Source organism: Athene noctua, chromosome 7, assembly GCF_965140245.1.
Source record: "Athene noctua chromosome 7, bAthNoc1.hap1.1, whole genome shotgun sequence".
In the NCBI taxonomy this organism is placed as follows: Eukaryota; Metazoa; Chordata; class Aves; order Strigiformes; family Strigidae; genus Athene; species Athene noctua.
In genome coordinates this window covers 5,991,274-6,009,807 of record NC_134043.1, presented here as the reverse complement: position 1 = coordinate 6,009,807, position 18,534 = coordinate 5,991,274, and the positions used below count along the sequence as shown (strand labels likewise).

The window sequence follows — 18,534 nt, the reverse complement described above, 5'->3', positions numbered from 1 at the left end:
TTTCATACTCCAGGCACCATCTCCTGTGCATAGCTCTCTAGAAAGGAAAACTTTCGATTCAATGCCGTGTAAAACCTTCTCCATTCCCTTGGCTTTTTAGTGTGAACTGCTCAGTGGACCTTATACTACATTTCAATCTGTCCCATAAACGCAAACATCCCGGGAGGATAATCATGCACAGCTTGAGTAAGAATATACGCTACAGCAGCTAATTGCTCTGGACGATAACAGGGTTCACAACTTCTTCCTCTTCTGCTTATCGAAATTATTTCAGAAGTTGAAAACATTTACAAGTAAAAAGAAAATCTTTAAAAGGCAGAAACAACTGTTTATTGTGATTTTCCTAGATCTTCTCTTAAATATTGTATTTTAAAGCTGCTGCTCAACACTGCCCTTATACAGAAGGATGTATTTCAAAATGTCATCTTACCACTTGCTTTCTCCTATTTTCTGAAACTCTAGACTGAAGGAAATTTCCTTACTGTGTTTCAAAAATATCATTATGTACTTTTAATTATTATTATTTTCACACTGTAGCTTCGATTTTAGCCACAGAAAAATCTGTGCTTAGAATCCTCAGAATGGAAGAGGAAGTTAATGGAATTATATTTTTATATTTTTCCTTGGAACTAATTTCACAGAATCACAGAATCATTCAGGTTGGAAAAGACCCTTGGGATCATAGAGTCCAACAACCTTTAACATTTCTGAGATGAGGAAGGGGAAAAATGTTAATAATTCTTCCCTCGTTTCCCTTGTTCACCTTTGTGGATCAGAAAGATATCAACTGATTGCTATGGCTGACTCAAAATGCAACAGAATGATGATTTTTTTTTTTTTCCATTATGGAGTTGGGATTTTTCCCATGACATTAATATTATCAAGAAATAGTAAATAACACCATAACACATTAATAGATACTGTTCTTCTAACATCAGCATATCACAATCTCTTCCTCTGTGCATTTACAAATAAGGTGTGAAAGAAATAAGCAGAATTTGTGGGTTTTTTTTTAAGTTCTACAACATAACAGAAGGAAAAGCCGATTAAAAGATTTATTCAAATATTTTCATGACAAACACTGTTGCAGTATTAAAGCATGAGCTCACTCCTTTTACAAATGTCTTTAGCAGTGAGGTTTTTCTCCCCATTGTTACCATGTAGTTACGTGTTTCGATGACTTCAGCCTCTAATTGGGCATCCTCTCCAATTCTTCTCTCCCTTCTCCTCTTCCCCCCCTCCAGCATGCCTTGCCTTTAGCGATTCATGTAGGAGGTCTAACCCATTTCCTCACTCCCAGTACTTCTCTACACTGCTCTGCGCATCCTCCCACATGCCAGCTTTGCTCTGCACATCCTCTTTGTGATCTCACCAGATGCAACCTTTCTCTACACATCTCCTTATGTTTGGAACAGTTTTGCAAGTGGGCGCTAGATCAATATCCTCTGCATTTCAAAAGCTCTCCTTAAAATTCATCTTCTCCCATAAGCCTATGACATATAGAAGATAATTATGATCAGCATCCCAAAGAGCATCTGAATTGCACATTTCTGGAACCAGGAGTAGCCCTGAGCCAACAGCCCTATCTGCTATTCCTGCCTTTCTACATTGCTTGGCATTCCCAAAGAAACTGAAAAGTGGGTCCGAGGAGAAATTAAGACACTGATACTCATATTACTCTATTTATGGTAGATGTCTAAGCAGTATCACAGAAGTCTAAGCAGAATCACAGAACTGTCTAGGTTGAAAAAGCCCTTGAAGCTCCTCCAGTCCAACCATGAACCTCACCCTGACCATTCCCAACTCCCCCAGATCCCTCAGCACTATGTCAACCTGATTCTTAAACCCCTCCAGGGATCAGGACTCCACCACCTCCCTGGGCAGCCCATTCCAACGCCAAACAACCCCTTCTGTAAAGAAATACTTCCTAATATCCAGTCTAAACCTTCCCTGGCACAACTTGAGGCCACTCCCTCTTGTTCTATCGCTTATTACTTGGTTAAAGAGACTCATCCCCCCTCTCTGCCCCCTCCTGGCAGGGAGTTGCAGAGGGCCAGGAGGTGTCCCCTCAGCCTCCTCTTCTCCAGACTGAACCCCCCCAGTTCCCCCAGCTGCTCCCCAGCAGACCTGTGCTCCAGACCCTGCCCCAGCTCCGTTGCCCTGCTCTGGACACGCTCGAGTCATTCAATGGCCTTTTTGGGGTGAGGGGCCCAAAACTGAACTCAGTCATCGAGGGGCGGCCTCACCAGTGCCGAGCCCAGGGCTCAGATCCCTTCCCTGTCCCTGCTGGCCACGCCAGGGCTGACACAAGCCAGGATGCCATTGGCCTTCTTGGCCACCTGGGCACACTGCTGGCTCCTGTTCAGCCGGCTGTCAACCAACACCCCCAGGTCCCTCTCTGACTGGCATGATCAGGACTGAATATTTCAAGTGCTTCCGTTGGGAGGGAACTGCACTACTCCATACTTCAATGCATTTTCTCTTTGTAAAACGGCACTATACATTCTCTGTTGCCATTGTGGTGCAGAGAAAGGCAACAATTTACCTTGAACAGTGGAGGTAATTAAGTATACATACTTACAGTATAAATATGTAGATGTACACAGTTAGCAGTGCATTCTACAATATTAATTCCTAATGTTCCTGAACACATCCGACTACCAGATAACTGAAACAATGTGCATTTTATGCTCCCTATGAAATACAAGGGGGTGCAGAGTCATAAAAAAACCAAATCAAAGCTTTGTCTATATACATTTAGCAGGTTTGTTGCAGAGCTGGGAGAGAACCGAAATTTCATCTATCTTCTTGTGAGTTTTAAATGTGTTACCTTCCCTGTCATATATGTACGGTGATCAAAGGCTCATGAATATGCACACTGATTGCCAAACTAGCTGGAATCCTTTAAAAAAGCCATTCCTCACGAGTACAGCAGACCTCCACTGAAGATTGTAGCTAGAGATAAAATCATTCAAACTTGGCTTCTATTTGTTTCACGTGACAGTCATTCAGCACCGTCATCAAATTTACACCAATTTCAGAGACCAGTTAAAGTAACAGCTTCTGTTTCTTGAGCACTGAAGAAAAATCCCGTAATAAAATACATATGGAGACAAACATCTTACTTCAAAGGCATTTGATAGATAATATAGTATTGCAAAACAATTTATTCTCCTTCTCTGTTTCTCATTCCCATTAGCATTGTTCTAGCTTTTTCATGTTTCACTGTCAAGTCGGGACTCTGAAGTACTCACTGTCATCAGTGGAAGCACACTGGTAATGGCCTCCCTTAACACAGGGCTGATACTTACACCGTGATACTCTTAACTAAAAATCAGTTGACATAACAGGTGAGTATTAGTACTGCAAAACATCTAACTGGGTAAATTATTAGTTCATTTTTTGGGGCAGGGGAAAATTATTCAGGTGGGCATCCATTAGAAATGGTCTGGACTAACCAAGAAATGAAACACAGTTCAGATTGATAGAAGTGCTGAAATCCGTAACCAAAGTAACATCCTTAGATTAGAAACATAACAAACTTGCTTGTTCAAGAGCTTTTTAAATAGCAGAATCTTTCTTCTCTCAGTTTATAGTTTGGTTTTAGAAGAATAACAAACGTTCCTTCATTCACTGTATGATATGAAATAAGCTTAGTGGCTCAAGTTCCATTCTAAGCTCATAGAAGAGTTTATAAACCCATCACCACTAAACACATAACAAAACTCACAGGAACAGAGATGTAGAATTACTCACACTCAAAATATATTCTTGAGCACAGCGAGAAGAACCATTCATTCAGAATTAAGAAATTTTCCACTGGTGCTTTGGTTGTTTTACTGATAAATGCAGAATTTCTGGTTCTTGAAACAATTAAATGTGTAACAGCATAGATGTGAACATGTAAGAAGAGCAGGGCTTGATCCTGTGCTCCTACAGGAAGCTTCTCATAGACATCAAGGCTTGTGATCAAGCTCTCAATGCCTTAGGATAGGAAATGATCTTCTCTGGATGAGCTTGAAGAACACTGGGGCCAATGAACATGCCATGATAGCAATACGTTACGGAAGCAAATACCTTACAATTAATTACATTTAATACCTTAATATTGAATTCTTACAGGAGCTAAAACCTCCCAGAACAGCCTGGATATCATATTTGAATACAAAACCCCACCAAAAATATGATTTATAATCATATGCTTACAGTGTAGAAACATTACTGTCTTAAGAAGCTACTGAGCACACACTTCTATGCAATTCAATTCATTGCTCAACGTGAAACATTAGTATGGATGTTTTTGTGATTCCTTAAATAAAATAAAACCAGAAAGTCACACAGACAGCAATATCATGCTAATACTTTGACACAGAAATGTCTCAACAGTTATCAGCACGAAAGAGTAAAAAGAAAGCAAAAAAGACAAAAAGGAAAAAAAAAGGAATTAAACATTTTTAAGTAGCCAGAATGCTTTTTGATTATCTGTTTGCATTCTATACCCAAATCCAGTCACAAATAAAGAGAACTAACATATAAGTTGGGGATTTTCAGCTAAAATGTATGTTAAACACCCGATTAATAGAACAACATCTATAGGCAATTAATAAAATTTCTAAAACCAGTAAAGAAGTAACTAGTGAAATGTGAAATATGTATCCTGAGAAAATTTTACATCCAGTTTTTCCATCACGAAATATATTGGTATTGTTATATGAAGAATCATGCTGTGAAATACCATAATCACTTCTGGTCTTTCCTACAGGCCAGCGCTTACATCTGCACTAAACCAGACACTATTACTCTTGTACATGGCACTGAAAAAGGCAACTATCTGAATAAGAATGGTTTGTAGCTAGCAGATAACAAACAAAGGAAAAACAGCCTCTTTTTCCGTTCCATCCCTTCTCACAGAATCGAAGGGTTGGGTAGAGTTTCTACATCCCTGACAGATAAGATTAGCTAATGACAAGCTTTGGATTCATCTAGTAAATCCAGCTAAGAATATACAACCCAATGTATAGAAAAAAGGCCGCTGTTGGCAAATTTGAAAGCTTCAATTTCTTTCAGATCAGAACTTGCAGAAAATCAATTTATCCATGAATTTTTATTTTTCTTTTAAAACAACTCTGCAGTCGGATCAAGTCAAGCTTACCATCTGCTGCAGATAGAAATACAGCTATATTCAAGAATTACATTACAAAACTTCTTTGTAAACTTTACATGCAAGCTGTTCTTGTCAGAATTAAAGCCATTGTGATAATGCATCTTAATATTCAATCAGGCTTTAAATAAAGAGTGACAAAAGTCCACATATGGATGACAAGCTGTTCTACAGTAAATATTTTTGTATTTATTGAGAAGGGGCTTATGGCAGTTTAGGACATATTCCACAAGGCATCTTGGTCTTAAACTGCTTATGGATTAATAAAACCAAGATAAAATCCCTGTTTTAAAATCCTCACCAAAAAATTAGTTTTTTAAATTAACTTGATCCTATTCCTATTCAGTTATGCTTTTACTTCATCATTTGCTTGAAAACTTTTCCCAGCTGGTGGCTGTTATAGAATGGAAGACTTTTAGTACCCTGTGTTTTAAGCAAGGCTTTATTCCCAAGTGACAATGAATGTATCTATGGAAGAAAAAAAGTAAACACAATGTAATTTTACCATTATAGCCAAATCTCTAAAGCAGAGTAAAAATTCTTCAACTTTTTTATATAATTAAACTTGTTAAATCCATTTTCAATATTCCTGCAGCTGAGAGATACAGTATTAAAAACCCTCGAAAGTTCCTTTTGAGAAAAATAAAAAACAGAAGAACAGAGGCAAAAGAAGACCTTATGACAAGTAGGGATAAAATGGCTTTTTCATTTTCGATTCCATTTTGAGAAGCTACAAGGCACATGTTGAAATTAATATAGTTAACTACTTGCTACAAGTTCATTCCACGTTATTATTTTTTTATAGCAACTATGCAAGTAACTCAATATAGCAATGGCAACATCATTTTTCAAACACCTGAATGAAACAGATATACTTTATGCAGTCACAAACAAGCACACATCATATAGAATAAATCCTAATGCAGATAAATAATCTTACCCTGATGTTGGATCAAGAGCTATGGCCTTAGGGTTATTAAGATCCAGCTCGATGAGGGTAATGCACACTGATCCATTCTGGTTGCAAACAAAGATCCTGTCACTGACATGATCCACAAAGTAAAAATTTCCGGTGATCCAGTCGATTGCTATTTGCTGTATATCTGCCAAAAAAAAATAAAAAATAAAAAAAAAAAAGCTCAGAAGTGCAATTGTACTACAAGTAACTGAACTTCTAGCTGCTTCATCAAGCAGATGCTCTACTCAGCTAAAGAGCTAAAGATTTTTTTTTACACGTAGTATATATAATGTATATAATAAAGAATCCAAACACAAATATTGGTTGTAGATATTTTTTTTTCTTTTGAGTACAAATGTCTGATTGCAACTCAAAGGGCATTTGTTTGTAGTTCTCTTAAATATTTTAAAGTTTGTCATTATTAATATTTTAATGGAATATTCAGAAGCAACACCACTGAATGATGGTGTGTCTGTGAAACAGAGATCTGAAACACTGACGACGGCAGATGGCAGGGGGAAAGCTGCCTCTGAGGTTACTCCAATGCTGAAGTTTGCGTGCTAGGATGTCTGTTACACCGTGGGGATGCTACATGGATAAAGTTTATAAAAGTTTATTAGTTATCTTTGAAAGGGACTAAAACCAGATAATAAATACTTCGCAGAAGTTCAAAAACCATGTGTGTAAACATGCATGTCTATAACCACTCTATGTAATCGCAGATGTATGGGCACATGCATTCATTTTCATTTGAATTATTTTTTTTGTAGTTCTGAGAAATCTGGATGCTGCCAGATTTCCGATTCAACTGCCACAATAAGAAGCTCTAAAGTAACTGTCTATGTGATATTTATACAGAGATGTTTCATAACAATGACACTGGGAGTTCTCCATCTCAGGATGCTATGGTAACTTCCCAGATACCTAACACAACTGTTTAAAACAGTCGTTTTTTTTTCTCGTGGGATCCTGGAACCGCTTTTTGTAAACGTGTTCTAAATCTTGCATTTTTCTTGTAAGTCAACCTACCTCTCCATATGTCCATGTCTTACTGTTACGGTAGGCAGAAGTATAAAGAAGCACGAAGAACGTAACTTTATCAGTTTAATTTAACTAAGATACCTTTACTTCCTATTCTTTCTGACAGTACTATATTGATACTACCCTGTTATAGAATTAGTAATTCTTAAATTAACAATAACTCAATTACTATAACGATATTTCCTGTTAAATGTTTTCAATGTTAAATATTAATTATTTTTTAAATTTAAAATATATATATATATTCATCGTATTACTGTGGTTCCAAAATACTGCTGACATAATTGCAATTCTTTTATGATGAGAGAAGCCAGATGTGATAAAATATCCTTTTACTTTCAGTTTTCTGTATTTCTATCACCCTTCCGAAGTTGAATTTTTACAGATTTTTTCCATACTCCAAAAAGGCTATGTTGCTACCATCACATACCTGCTGCACTATAGAATATAAAATAAACTCAATTCAAGAAAAAAAAACCTGTAGTCATTAAGTTTCTGACAATATCTGACAGCTTATGGGTCATGCATTTGCTAAATACTTAAAGCAGATATGGAGACTCATGTGTTGTCCTTCAATGTGCAGGTAACATAAACAAGATTTACACAATAAAATATCAGGAATAGCTACCAGCTGTATTCCATCTCAGCCATCCCATTACACAGTTCACTGCTGTCTCTTCTAGCTCAGATTTCTCCCCTTCCACTATTCATTTTCCTTTTAATTCAAAACGAATATTATGCCTCTTCCCTTCTGATAGCTCCTATTACAAAGATCTGCTGAGCCAGAATTAAGAAATGCTCCATTTAGTCCAGGCTCCAACCTCCAGAGGAGGCCAATGTCAGATGCACTACCAGGCATATGCAAGCACTAACAGATTTTAGACAATAGGGAGGAAAAGGATTTGTCTTCCTTGTCCAAACAAAATATAGGTCATGTTTTCAAAAATATCAGAAAAACTCCATCTCTCTGGAAATCAGGAACAGATTAAACATTTTCAATGTGTCTGCTTTCCATTTTCAGGAGTTGGATTCACGGAATTAAAGGTTTATGGCTCACTGATTCAGTGAGACTTTTGAAAATTGGACATAGGATTCCATGTAAGAGAAGCGTTTCTGAAAATATTTATGAAGAATGAAAGTTACAAAAGGGATTCAATTTTAAATATTGAAATATTTGTGGAAATTAAACTAGCAATTACATTCCTGCAGGGAGAGCTCTTGGAAGTTTGTTATAACTTGGGAAGTGGTGGAAAAGGAACAAGCCCTCTGGAGGAGGGTGCTGTTTTCTTGTTAACCTGTGGGAAAAATACCTACTTTTATGTAAATGTGATATACACCTACAAGGCACGTCGCACCCCGATTTTGAGATCTATTAACATAACGATATGCACATTTCTGAAATGTTTCCTCTGTTCTTTCCTTAGTTGTTCATTAACACTTCACAAGAAATGGCACTGAACATTTTATTTTTTTTTAATACGGAAAACAAGGATAATTAATTAAAGGTGCATCCGGAAAACGAGGATAATTGAAGGTGCATTTGCCACAAATAGTTAAAACTGTGGTTGCTCAGCAGTCCAGGAAAGTGTGACAGTCAGAAGCAATTTCGTACCATAACCTTTGTCTCAAAGACTTCAGAAAGCATTGTTAGCTGTTAACACCTATTCACCTGATTTCCCTTCCCCAGCAGGTCTCTGGGAAGGGCAGGGAGGGACCAGCAGCACAGGCTGTTTCAGAGACTTGGGCTCATTAGGACTGCACTCCTTGTAAAGCTGTTCGTTAGGAAGTGTGCTATGCTTAAGGACTTAATCATAGAATTTCCGGGAAAAGCAGCACGTTAATTCACATTTTTCTTCAGAAGCCCACTGCCTGAAATGGAGGAGAGATGTCCTACTATGCAAAGAACACTTTTCTCCAAAAAGAGACCTTCTGGGGCAGCACATCATCGCAATACAGTAATTAACCCAGACACCCAGCCCACAGTAGCATTTGCATTTAACAGTCACAAACACGTTGTGTATCGTTGATAAAATGATCAGGTTTGGGTTTTGTCTTCTTTGTACCGTGCACTCTGAAGTGAATTGGACACATCCACCTTCTCATAAGAGAAGAAGTTTATAAAAAACCATCCAAGTCCAGTCCCCCATAAAATTATATTCTACATGAAAAATCCACTTGGTTAGCAGATAAAAGTTTTTATGAATCAAAACTTTTAATCTCTATGGTTTTGCTAGCAGCTATGCATTAAGCTGCTTTGAATGGCTCTCCAGTTATCACACGAGTTGAATGCACTGTATACGATAAAGTTCTGGTTGCACTGGGGACTTTTAAAATATATATATAGCTTCTTGTACTCAGGAAGTAACTGAATTCATTTCATGCCTATTTTTGGATTCATATATTAAAACTCAGTATATGCAGATGTCTAGTCCACTCACATCTTTAAAGTAATTAATCTTTTTTTCTTTCATTCACACAGTTTCAGAAGCCTCTAAAAAAAATAAATAAATAAAGTCGTCTCCCCCTGACATTTTCTATTTATTATGAGCAATCTTGTATATATTTTTGAGGGTTTTTCCTATATTAATAAGAGTTTCCTTGGAACATTTCCGCCAAATGTGATCATCCTTCCTTTATTACTTTCTAAAAACTAGGATTTCCTCTTAAGGACTTCATAAAGAATAGTTAAGACATTGTATAGTCTAAATTCTACTCTAGTTAATGACAGTATGTAGACCGTGGGAACTAGAAAAAAGTCTGGATAGAGGTATACTTTTTCTATTTTTTTAAACACACAAATATTACTATACCTTCAGAGAAAAATAGCACTTTTATATGAGGGTGGCTAAATCTTCAAACGGTACTGGGAATATATGTCTTATGTCATAAATTTAGTTTATAAAAATCAGAGCCATACTGAATGTCTTCTTCCACTGTAATTTTCAAACATGTATCTTGTACTGTATGCACTATTACAGCTATTTCAATTTCAAATCCAGACTTGCACAAGAAACCTTCAGTTAAACAGAAGAGAGGGAAAAGCAGCACCACATTCTTGTATTTATACTACTGTAGTAACAGGATTCAGCACACGTAACGCCTATTAAAATCAATATTATGTTAGCAGATTTAATTTTTTCCAGATGTTGAAACAAGACTAGAAACAGAAAAATTAGCAAGCTTTCTACATTTATACACTTAAATAAAAGCATCCCTCATTTTTAATGTGAGAAATAATCAAAGCAAACTACTCGGTGGAGCTCATAGGAGTTGGAGCCTTTTTTAGAAACTTTTGAGTGAACTGGGGAATGATTTTGGATGAAATATAATTAAAATTAAAAATGCTCATTGCACTCTCCATATGCTTCTGCTTAATAATGAAAGAGATAGACAACTCTTCTCTATTTTAAGGGAAAGAATTTAGCTTCTACTGTTTTACATGCTTAAAATTGTCCTTGCTCTGAACATGGCTGGCCTAAAGGGACCTGAAAATCTACTCAAGACTCAAGGTGCAACAATTTAATTGACAGTTAATATGGGAAATTAGAACCATGATTCATTCTTCCTCTTTGAGCATAGTTTTGGGCTGTTTTTTCTCTACAGATGTATATATATAGCAGTTTAGTACTGACTTCTTGCTTGAATTTTCCCAAAATTAATGTATATATTTGAAACGCTTAAAAATAATCTTTATTTTTGTCACAAAATTGGTTTTCTTTGCAAAAGTTTATCTTAAAGGAAGAGTTATTTTGATAATATAATCCCTAATTTGATAAAATAAACCCAAAAATATATTTAAAAAAGCACTAATTTTTCTTCCATAACCCATATATCTTTCTTTTGAATGAATGTAACATCCATACTTCCACACATGAAATTGATGCTGTATTCTGGGCTTGCTTGGGGGACATGAGAGAAGGGGAAGTGGTTTAAAACTGGTGGGTTTATCTTCAATAAAAGAGCCTTGCTGGGCAGGTATCCTGACTCCCCATGCACGCAGCCTGGGACGTGTTTGCTAATCCTACTGCAGCAAAACATCAAGCTTTTATTTTATAGAAATCTTTCTATAAAATCAATCCTACTGCAGGAAAACTTGAAGCTTTTATTTTATAGAAATCTTTCTGAGCCTTGTCACAGGTAGTCAGGTCTGCTAAGAGTCCCTTGTTTAATTTATTCTATTATACAAGCACGGTGGTTTTGAGAATTGTGCAACAGTTGTTTGGACGGTTGGCCATATGCTAGGGGAATAAACGCTTCGCAGAAGCAAGGGAGGATCGCTGTAATAAAACTTTCAGGAGCTTAACATTTCTGTAATGAGCATCCTAACACATGGAAGATGTCAGGATAGTCCCCAGTGGTAGTGCAATATAGGAGTGCAAGGCAGTGCTGCTCCACTGCCTTGTGCCAGGAAGAGTCACCTTCTGGGTCCCCTTCCCCAAAGGCCAGGACAAGAGATCTGCAGGTCTCCTAGGTGGGCTCACACCCCCCTTCCTCTACAACCTGTTACTTATGTCACTAACTGTTTTATAAACCAGCCCCAAGTAAGAGTTTGCTTCACTTCCTTGCCTAAGGAAGCCTCTCCTGCTTCCTGCTGAGTCAAAAGAAGTGAGACAGAAACAAAGGTAAAAACCCGCGATTAATCTGTAAGCCTATACCACGAAAAATTAGATAACATAAATAATAAGTAATAACAGGACAACATATTTGAGACATTTTGGCTTTCCCTATGTTTTCTCAGTCTTCAGGGAGTATTTTTTCCGCATCTATACATTTTACTCCACAACTAGAAAACCACTTTAAGATTTTGACTGAAAACTGAAGGTTTTGAAGGTGAGGCTTTGTGAAATGTGTAAGGTAGACAGACAACAGCAGTGCCAGGCACGGCCAGATTTGCTTAGTTTACTATCTATTTTGAAGAAAAAAAAAAAAAAAAAGACAGAAAAAAGAGATAAAATTATGTATTTATAAGGCAACAAACAAATTTTATTCCAAAAAACAACAACAAGCAACTTTGAGGTAGGCTTTTTGCCTCTGATTAAAAATATAAGTTTTCTTTTTACCTCCACATGAGTAAAAAGACAAGACAAACAGCAGCAAGCATTTCTTTTTCTAAAATAGCCAGTAATGGTGAGACCTGGTAAACAGTAGTTAAAACACGCATAAATGACAGGGTGTGAAATCCTGCAGAAGCACTGCCTTTGCCGTGCCTCTCTTCTGACAGTAATGTTCCTAATTAGCAGCCCACACAACCTTATACTGACACCATGGCTTGGGAAGTTAAGCTGGAAGACATTTTTCTGTGCCCCTTCTACTGACAGCAATTTCCGATCATTACGTCTGCAATGCCATTTACAAAATATGATTTTTATTAAAAATGTCACCAATCAATAAGATAGACACACTGGTGTCTAAACTTCTAACAGCTGTGTCCTGAGTAATTATTGCATATGTTTAAAAATGAAAAATCAAATGAAAAGTATCCACCTATCTTTTTCAAATGACTCATCCTCAAATATGTAATTCCTTTGAATTAAATCAGCCTTCTCAGATACTGTTTTGTAAAGAGTATAATGCAAAATCTAAACCATACTCAATTTAAATAAGCATATTAAAGCATCCAGACTTCAAGCTTCTCAAAAGAAAAGAAAACTTTACCTCTTGTTTGCTGAATAACATAATTTAAATTTCAATAAATTGGGTTACTGTCGAAAATAGAGCTGGTATTCTTCCAACCCTACAGGATATTAGAAGATACTGCTTTAAAAACCAATAAATGTGAACATTTCAACAATAGCAGTTTCCCCAAGCTGAAGAGTTTTCAAAAATATGAGCCTAATCTAAATATTATGAATACTTAATGAAAGCATCCTGATAGCTCGCGAAGCCATCTAGTCTCTCAGAGACGTGGTCTATCCAGTCATTCAGCGATTCAAGCATTCAGCTTCCACCTGGGCTGAGACGAGAACACTTTTAGGCATTTATGCCTTATGGCCATTTCTCTTTCTGTTTAAAATCAGACTTTTTATGCTTCTACTGGACGCAGCCCACTTACCAAGAAGAGAAGATCTAACACCTGAAACTTCACATGATTTTGAAGTTTTTAAGATGAGCGGTTCTATAGCTTTCAAAAGACTCCACGAAGACAGTGACAGAGTCTGGCCTACGAGATCCCTCACATCTATAAATTAGTATCTGAGCACTAATGACAAGATACAGTCCTAAAAAACAGTTTTGAGGCCTCTTAAGCAGTACAGCAGAAAGCCATGTAAGTTTGCTGCTCAGCTCAAAATATAATCTTAGCTCACCTGGTGGCTCTGTTCTACCCATGCCTTGTCGTGCAACAGTCCTGTTGTGCACTTCTATTTCTACAAAAGCGAGGCATTTTCTTTTTTTTTTTTTAATGGCTTAGTGTATTGGGCCACTATGAGGCACGTTACTACAGATGGAAGACAGGCAACGGAGCGTTATTAAGACAGATATGCTATAGTACATAGGGGGAGGTAGAACATTGAGCTGGTACTGAGAGAGAAATGCAGGTTTAACAATAAACTTCTTCCTCCCATTGGGAACCTTGGGATCTACAGAACAATAACCACAAAACCTCACATCTTCCTCTTCTAACAAATCCCTCTGTTTGCAGAGCATTCACAGGAAATATGATGATAGCAGACCCCAGGTATGCTTGGGTCTGTGCCTTTGCCAGGAATTTTAAAGCAGGGTAGCAAAATCTACTCCTAAATTTTTTAGCCTATTCCTTCTTTTATTTGTGTTACAGAATGATTTTGCCACACAATGCATCAAGTTTCTGGAATGAATAAAATGAGTGAAATTTTCTATTACTGGGTCGAGTCACCAGATTAAACAAGTAAAGAAATGTGTGAAACAATGAAATAAGGGCCTTATGAATGGCCCTATCTTTTAATCCTGAGTTTTAAGGTTTTTTTATAAAGCCTGAATTTTCTGACCATCAATCTCACGTCAGAAACAAGCAAGAATAGTTGAAAAACATAATGTTTCTAATTTCTGCATTACTGAGTTTCAAATACATTGCCCAGTGATTGTAAACTTGTAATGGGGTCCCAGTAGCCTACATACATGCTGAACAATAAAGACAGATTTATAGAGGTACATAGCTATAACAGCCGCTTTTTTATTTTTTTTAACCGCACATTCAAAAGCTTCTTATAAATCTGCTGAGACTGTAAATCAAACCCAGTTATTTACTTCAAAGCAGTTAAGTCATCCACTGTTAAAATTAAAGCATAATTCAGCCGCAACAGGCATCCCATCAAGCACGTGGACTAAGAGAACTGCTGGGGGGAAAACAGCGTGGCTACATTAGGCTGTAACACTTGCCTTGTTTAACCACCCTCCATCAAAGGCAGAAGTGTACAACCTTCCACCTTCCTAGGACTGCCTGCTGCACGTATTATGAACTTCATAAACCATCGTGGCACAAAAATAAGGCCACTTAAACATTTTCCCATAAACACGCTAAGCAGTAGATTATTACAAATTTTAAAGATATGCCAGTAAAATACGGAGTTACTTCTGCAATACAAAGCCTTTAAGGAAAATGACTTCCAGAGAAAGTTTGAACAGTTTAATACCAGAGGTAGGCAACAGTGCTTTAAGGAATGCTTTTGGGGGGATAACGTAGAAGTAAATTATTTTTAGCTCCTACAGAAAGGATTAGGGAACAAAGTAAACTCGTACTGTACATTTTTGCAGAAGGTGTCTTGTGTTCACAGGATCTGGAGTATGCTGTAGTTTCTTGCAGGTAAAATGCAGGTCGTAATTTTGTAGGATAATTTCATTTTGAGCCCACTAATGTTGCTATTAGCAATATATAGTCGAGACAATATGAATATGCAGTATATGACACGACCTAAGAAACATAAATCAATGTTTCTTTTCCCCAAAGGGCATTATTCGATTCAATTTTAATCAGAAAATAATACTGACCATAGAATATTTCATTCAAATATATAGAAATTGTTATATTAGACACAAAAGTCTTTAACTTAATCTCAAACATGTTAGGGGAAAAGGACAAGACATTAGTCTTTTCCAAAAAAATTTCTGCTAAAAAAAATTTTATTAAAAAACTTGCTTATAATATAAATAAAATCTGTATAAGGAGTCCAATTTAAACCCAGCTTGAGAACTATGACTTAGAGAATAGTGCAAAAATTTAAAATATTTTCAATTACAAAAATATAACCTGCACAGTTAGCAAATATATACCTAATTGTTCCACATAATAGCTCTGAAACAAAACCATATCATGTACCTTATTAGATGAGACAGCCTCTTTTTTTAGGGTTGGTAAGGAAAGAAAAAGAAATTGCTTCCTATACTCAAGGACATTAAGCTGTTTTCTTAATCTTTTTCCCTCCCTCTAACAGAGGCATCACTGTGACCACCTGACGCCATCAGCACTCTTGTATTTCTGCAAACCACTCAACCCCGTTGTACAGCACCCACTAACGTCTCTTGCCTCATCATACAGTTTGAGCAAAACAAAGAAATAAAACCCTTCATGTCTACAAATGCTGACTGTCAACTGTCTGTAACAAATGCATACTCATGTAATCATTACCTCATCCTCTCTTTCTTCTTAGCTGTCCTTTTAATTTTTTTTTCTCATCCATTTATTACATCTTCTCAATATTGAAATAGTAACCTTTGAGGATAAGACTTATTTATTACATGTGACCTGACCAACAAAACAGACAACTGCCCAGACTTAAAATATAGGCACTGTTGATACACTTTAAAAAAAAAAAAAAAAAAGATATTTTTTTCTTGCTGTTATTTCCAGTCATTTCCAGTAATGCAAGAAATAAAAATAAAACATGGGTTTAGAGCTATGCATTAATTATTTTTCTATCCATTTTCAATCAGACATCAGGACACTGCTTTATTTTGGTTTATTTATTTCTATCATCATCATTATTGTGGTGTGCTCCAAGTATTAGTCGACCTGAGCATTATCTTAAAACGGAATAACACCACAGATTCCATTAAAAAGTCTCCCAAACCACTCAAATAGCTGTTGCTTCCAGTAATATGGCTCAAACTCAGTGCTCTTGTATTTGCAGAAGTTGAACTTTACTTTCAGAAAGCTTCCAGCCCTTTTCCAAAACTAGCCACTTCAGAAAGATATGAGACCATAATCCCACCTCTTCTCAGCCACAGAAGTCTTGTGTACTTTGTGCTGACTACCTTGTGTATCCCCTATCATTTTAGCATTTCAGGTTTTAAAGCTCACAGCATCCCTGTGCCATATGGAAATACTGTTATTCTCATTTTACAATTAGAAGGGAAAAGACAAGATTACTTGCTAAATGTCATCCTGTAAGTCTCGGGAAAAACAGTGGTCTCCTGACTACCAGCATATTGACTTTCTTCTTATATCACTCTGCTTTTCATGTAAACAATAAAACGAATTTGTCCCAACGCTTGCAAAGAAATACAGAGAAGAGACATGAATACGCATTGCATCCCTCCTCGAGGTCCCCTCTTGCAAGGTTTGCTCTTGTCTCCTCGTAGCCATATTTTTTGCCTGCCCTAATGTTAAATTGCTTCTGCGATGAGCGATGCCACAGGCAGCAAGACGCACGGTGTGAACGCTCTCAGTGGTCAAGAACAGAGCAGGAGCAGGGCACCGGGTGCTGCCCGGGCTCTGCCTTCACCTTGCCCAGCACCCCCAGGCAGCAGCCGCCTCTGCCTTGCACCAGGCTCTCCGGACCATTTGACAGTTCCCGCAGAAGCGCATTTCAATTCTTTTCAGAGCAGATATCTTCAAATATTTCTTTTTCCTCAGTCGACTTTATGAAAGAATAATTGCCTGCCCAAGCGTATGTTTGCAAATGGGAAAAAAAAACCCTCCAAAACTCAAACTGCGACCAATTATTTTGGAAGATACAGAACACAGATTACGGTGCATTCACAGACTGTTATATGTTTTCCCACTACTTCATCTTACTTGAGTTGCCTTTTCCCAATGGGTTTGTTTCTGAAGCTAATGCAGTGGTAATGACAATTTAAAACAAATCTGAATTTTGCAACCAGTTGAACAGACTCAATGACTAACCAACATACCTTCCAAAGAGTCTTACGATGAAAATACATAGAAGAGAAACAGCACTGTTTTTTTTTTTAAACATATTATACTTATCTCCTTAGACATAAATATAGAAATACTCCCCCATATTAAAAAATGGAAGCACATACTTAAGTAAAATAGCAACAAACGACACACAAGCCCAAAAATTGCCAAAAAGAGCAAGTCTCTGGAACTGCACATCATGGCATGTACCGCCACACACCCCTCAGACAGCTCATAGTTTTTGCTTACATAGTGTGACAGAGGTTTTTTGCAATTACACATGCAAAGACTATCCAAACTTTATCATCAGGTCGAGAACTGCCATGGTGAATGCCTAACCCAACTCATCAAACCGCGGCGGGTTTGTGACATGTTGATAAAATGCAGGGCTTCAGCTTTGCACAGACCAACCCTTTTGCATATTCTGTCCTCTTCTAGTTTAATTACTTAAAAGGATTCCAACACTTTTTTTCCAGAACTAAGAAATTCATATAGCTTAAGTCTGACTTTTGCTAAAGTGATTTACTCCACTTAAAAGATTTGTTACATGTAATTTTTCACTTCTAGAATAAGTGCTTCACTAAAACCACCATTAAAAATTTTGAAGCCAAACTAAGATTTTATTTTATTTAAACTGAAAAATAGTGAGGATAGGATTTGTTCTTCCATTTTATTTATTTTATAATGCTGACATGATCCATAGGGCATTTCAAGTTCTCCAAAGCTGAAGTCAAAAGAAAGTTTTAAAGCCCATTTGTTTCATTCTAAGTAGAAATCCATAATGTAAATTTTGTGGATTGAGAAGACAAAATATTTCTATCAATTGGAGATAATACTTTTTTGAGCTAGTCATTGCTTCTATCATTCAAAGAAGTTAAAAACTGAAAAAAAGCAATCATATATTAAACCCCCAAATCAGATGGTGGTTTTAATTTGTCATGTCCACCACAGTGTCAATCATAGTTTTATCAAATTTTGCAAACATGCAATTCCTCTTTCTCTAAGAGCTCCTGATAAAGTACTAAGTAAAGAGCAAGCCCTTTATTTTATTCTGACATGTACAAACTCTTTGGTGCACCTCCATCACAGACTACAGTACAGCACAGAAACACTCAGGCTGAGGCGAGCGCAGAAACCCAACTAGCCCAGAGTCTGAAGTGCTATAGCTTAGATAAATTCCTAAAACGGTGACAAAGATGCTGCAACTGTTTATTTTATCAGATGAGTAGCTCCTGATTTCAGATTTACTTGGATCAATGT

The 18,534-nt window shown here is 36.9% G+C and overlaps 1 protein-coding gene across 1 annotated transcript in view; it reads right to left on the bottom strand.

Moving 5' to 3' along the window:
- Positions 1 to 18,534, bottom strand: part of LRP1B (LDL receptor related protein 1B) — a 370,405-nt gene that overhangs the window by 333,520 nt on the left and 18,351 nt on the right. The window contains exon 4 of the mRNA XM_074910092.1: positions 6,102 to 6,264. Coding sequence (XP_074766193.1) covers positions 6,102 to 6,264 — 163 coding nt within the window. The remainder of the gene's footprint in view (positions 1 to 6,101; positions 6,265 to 18,534) is intronic.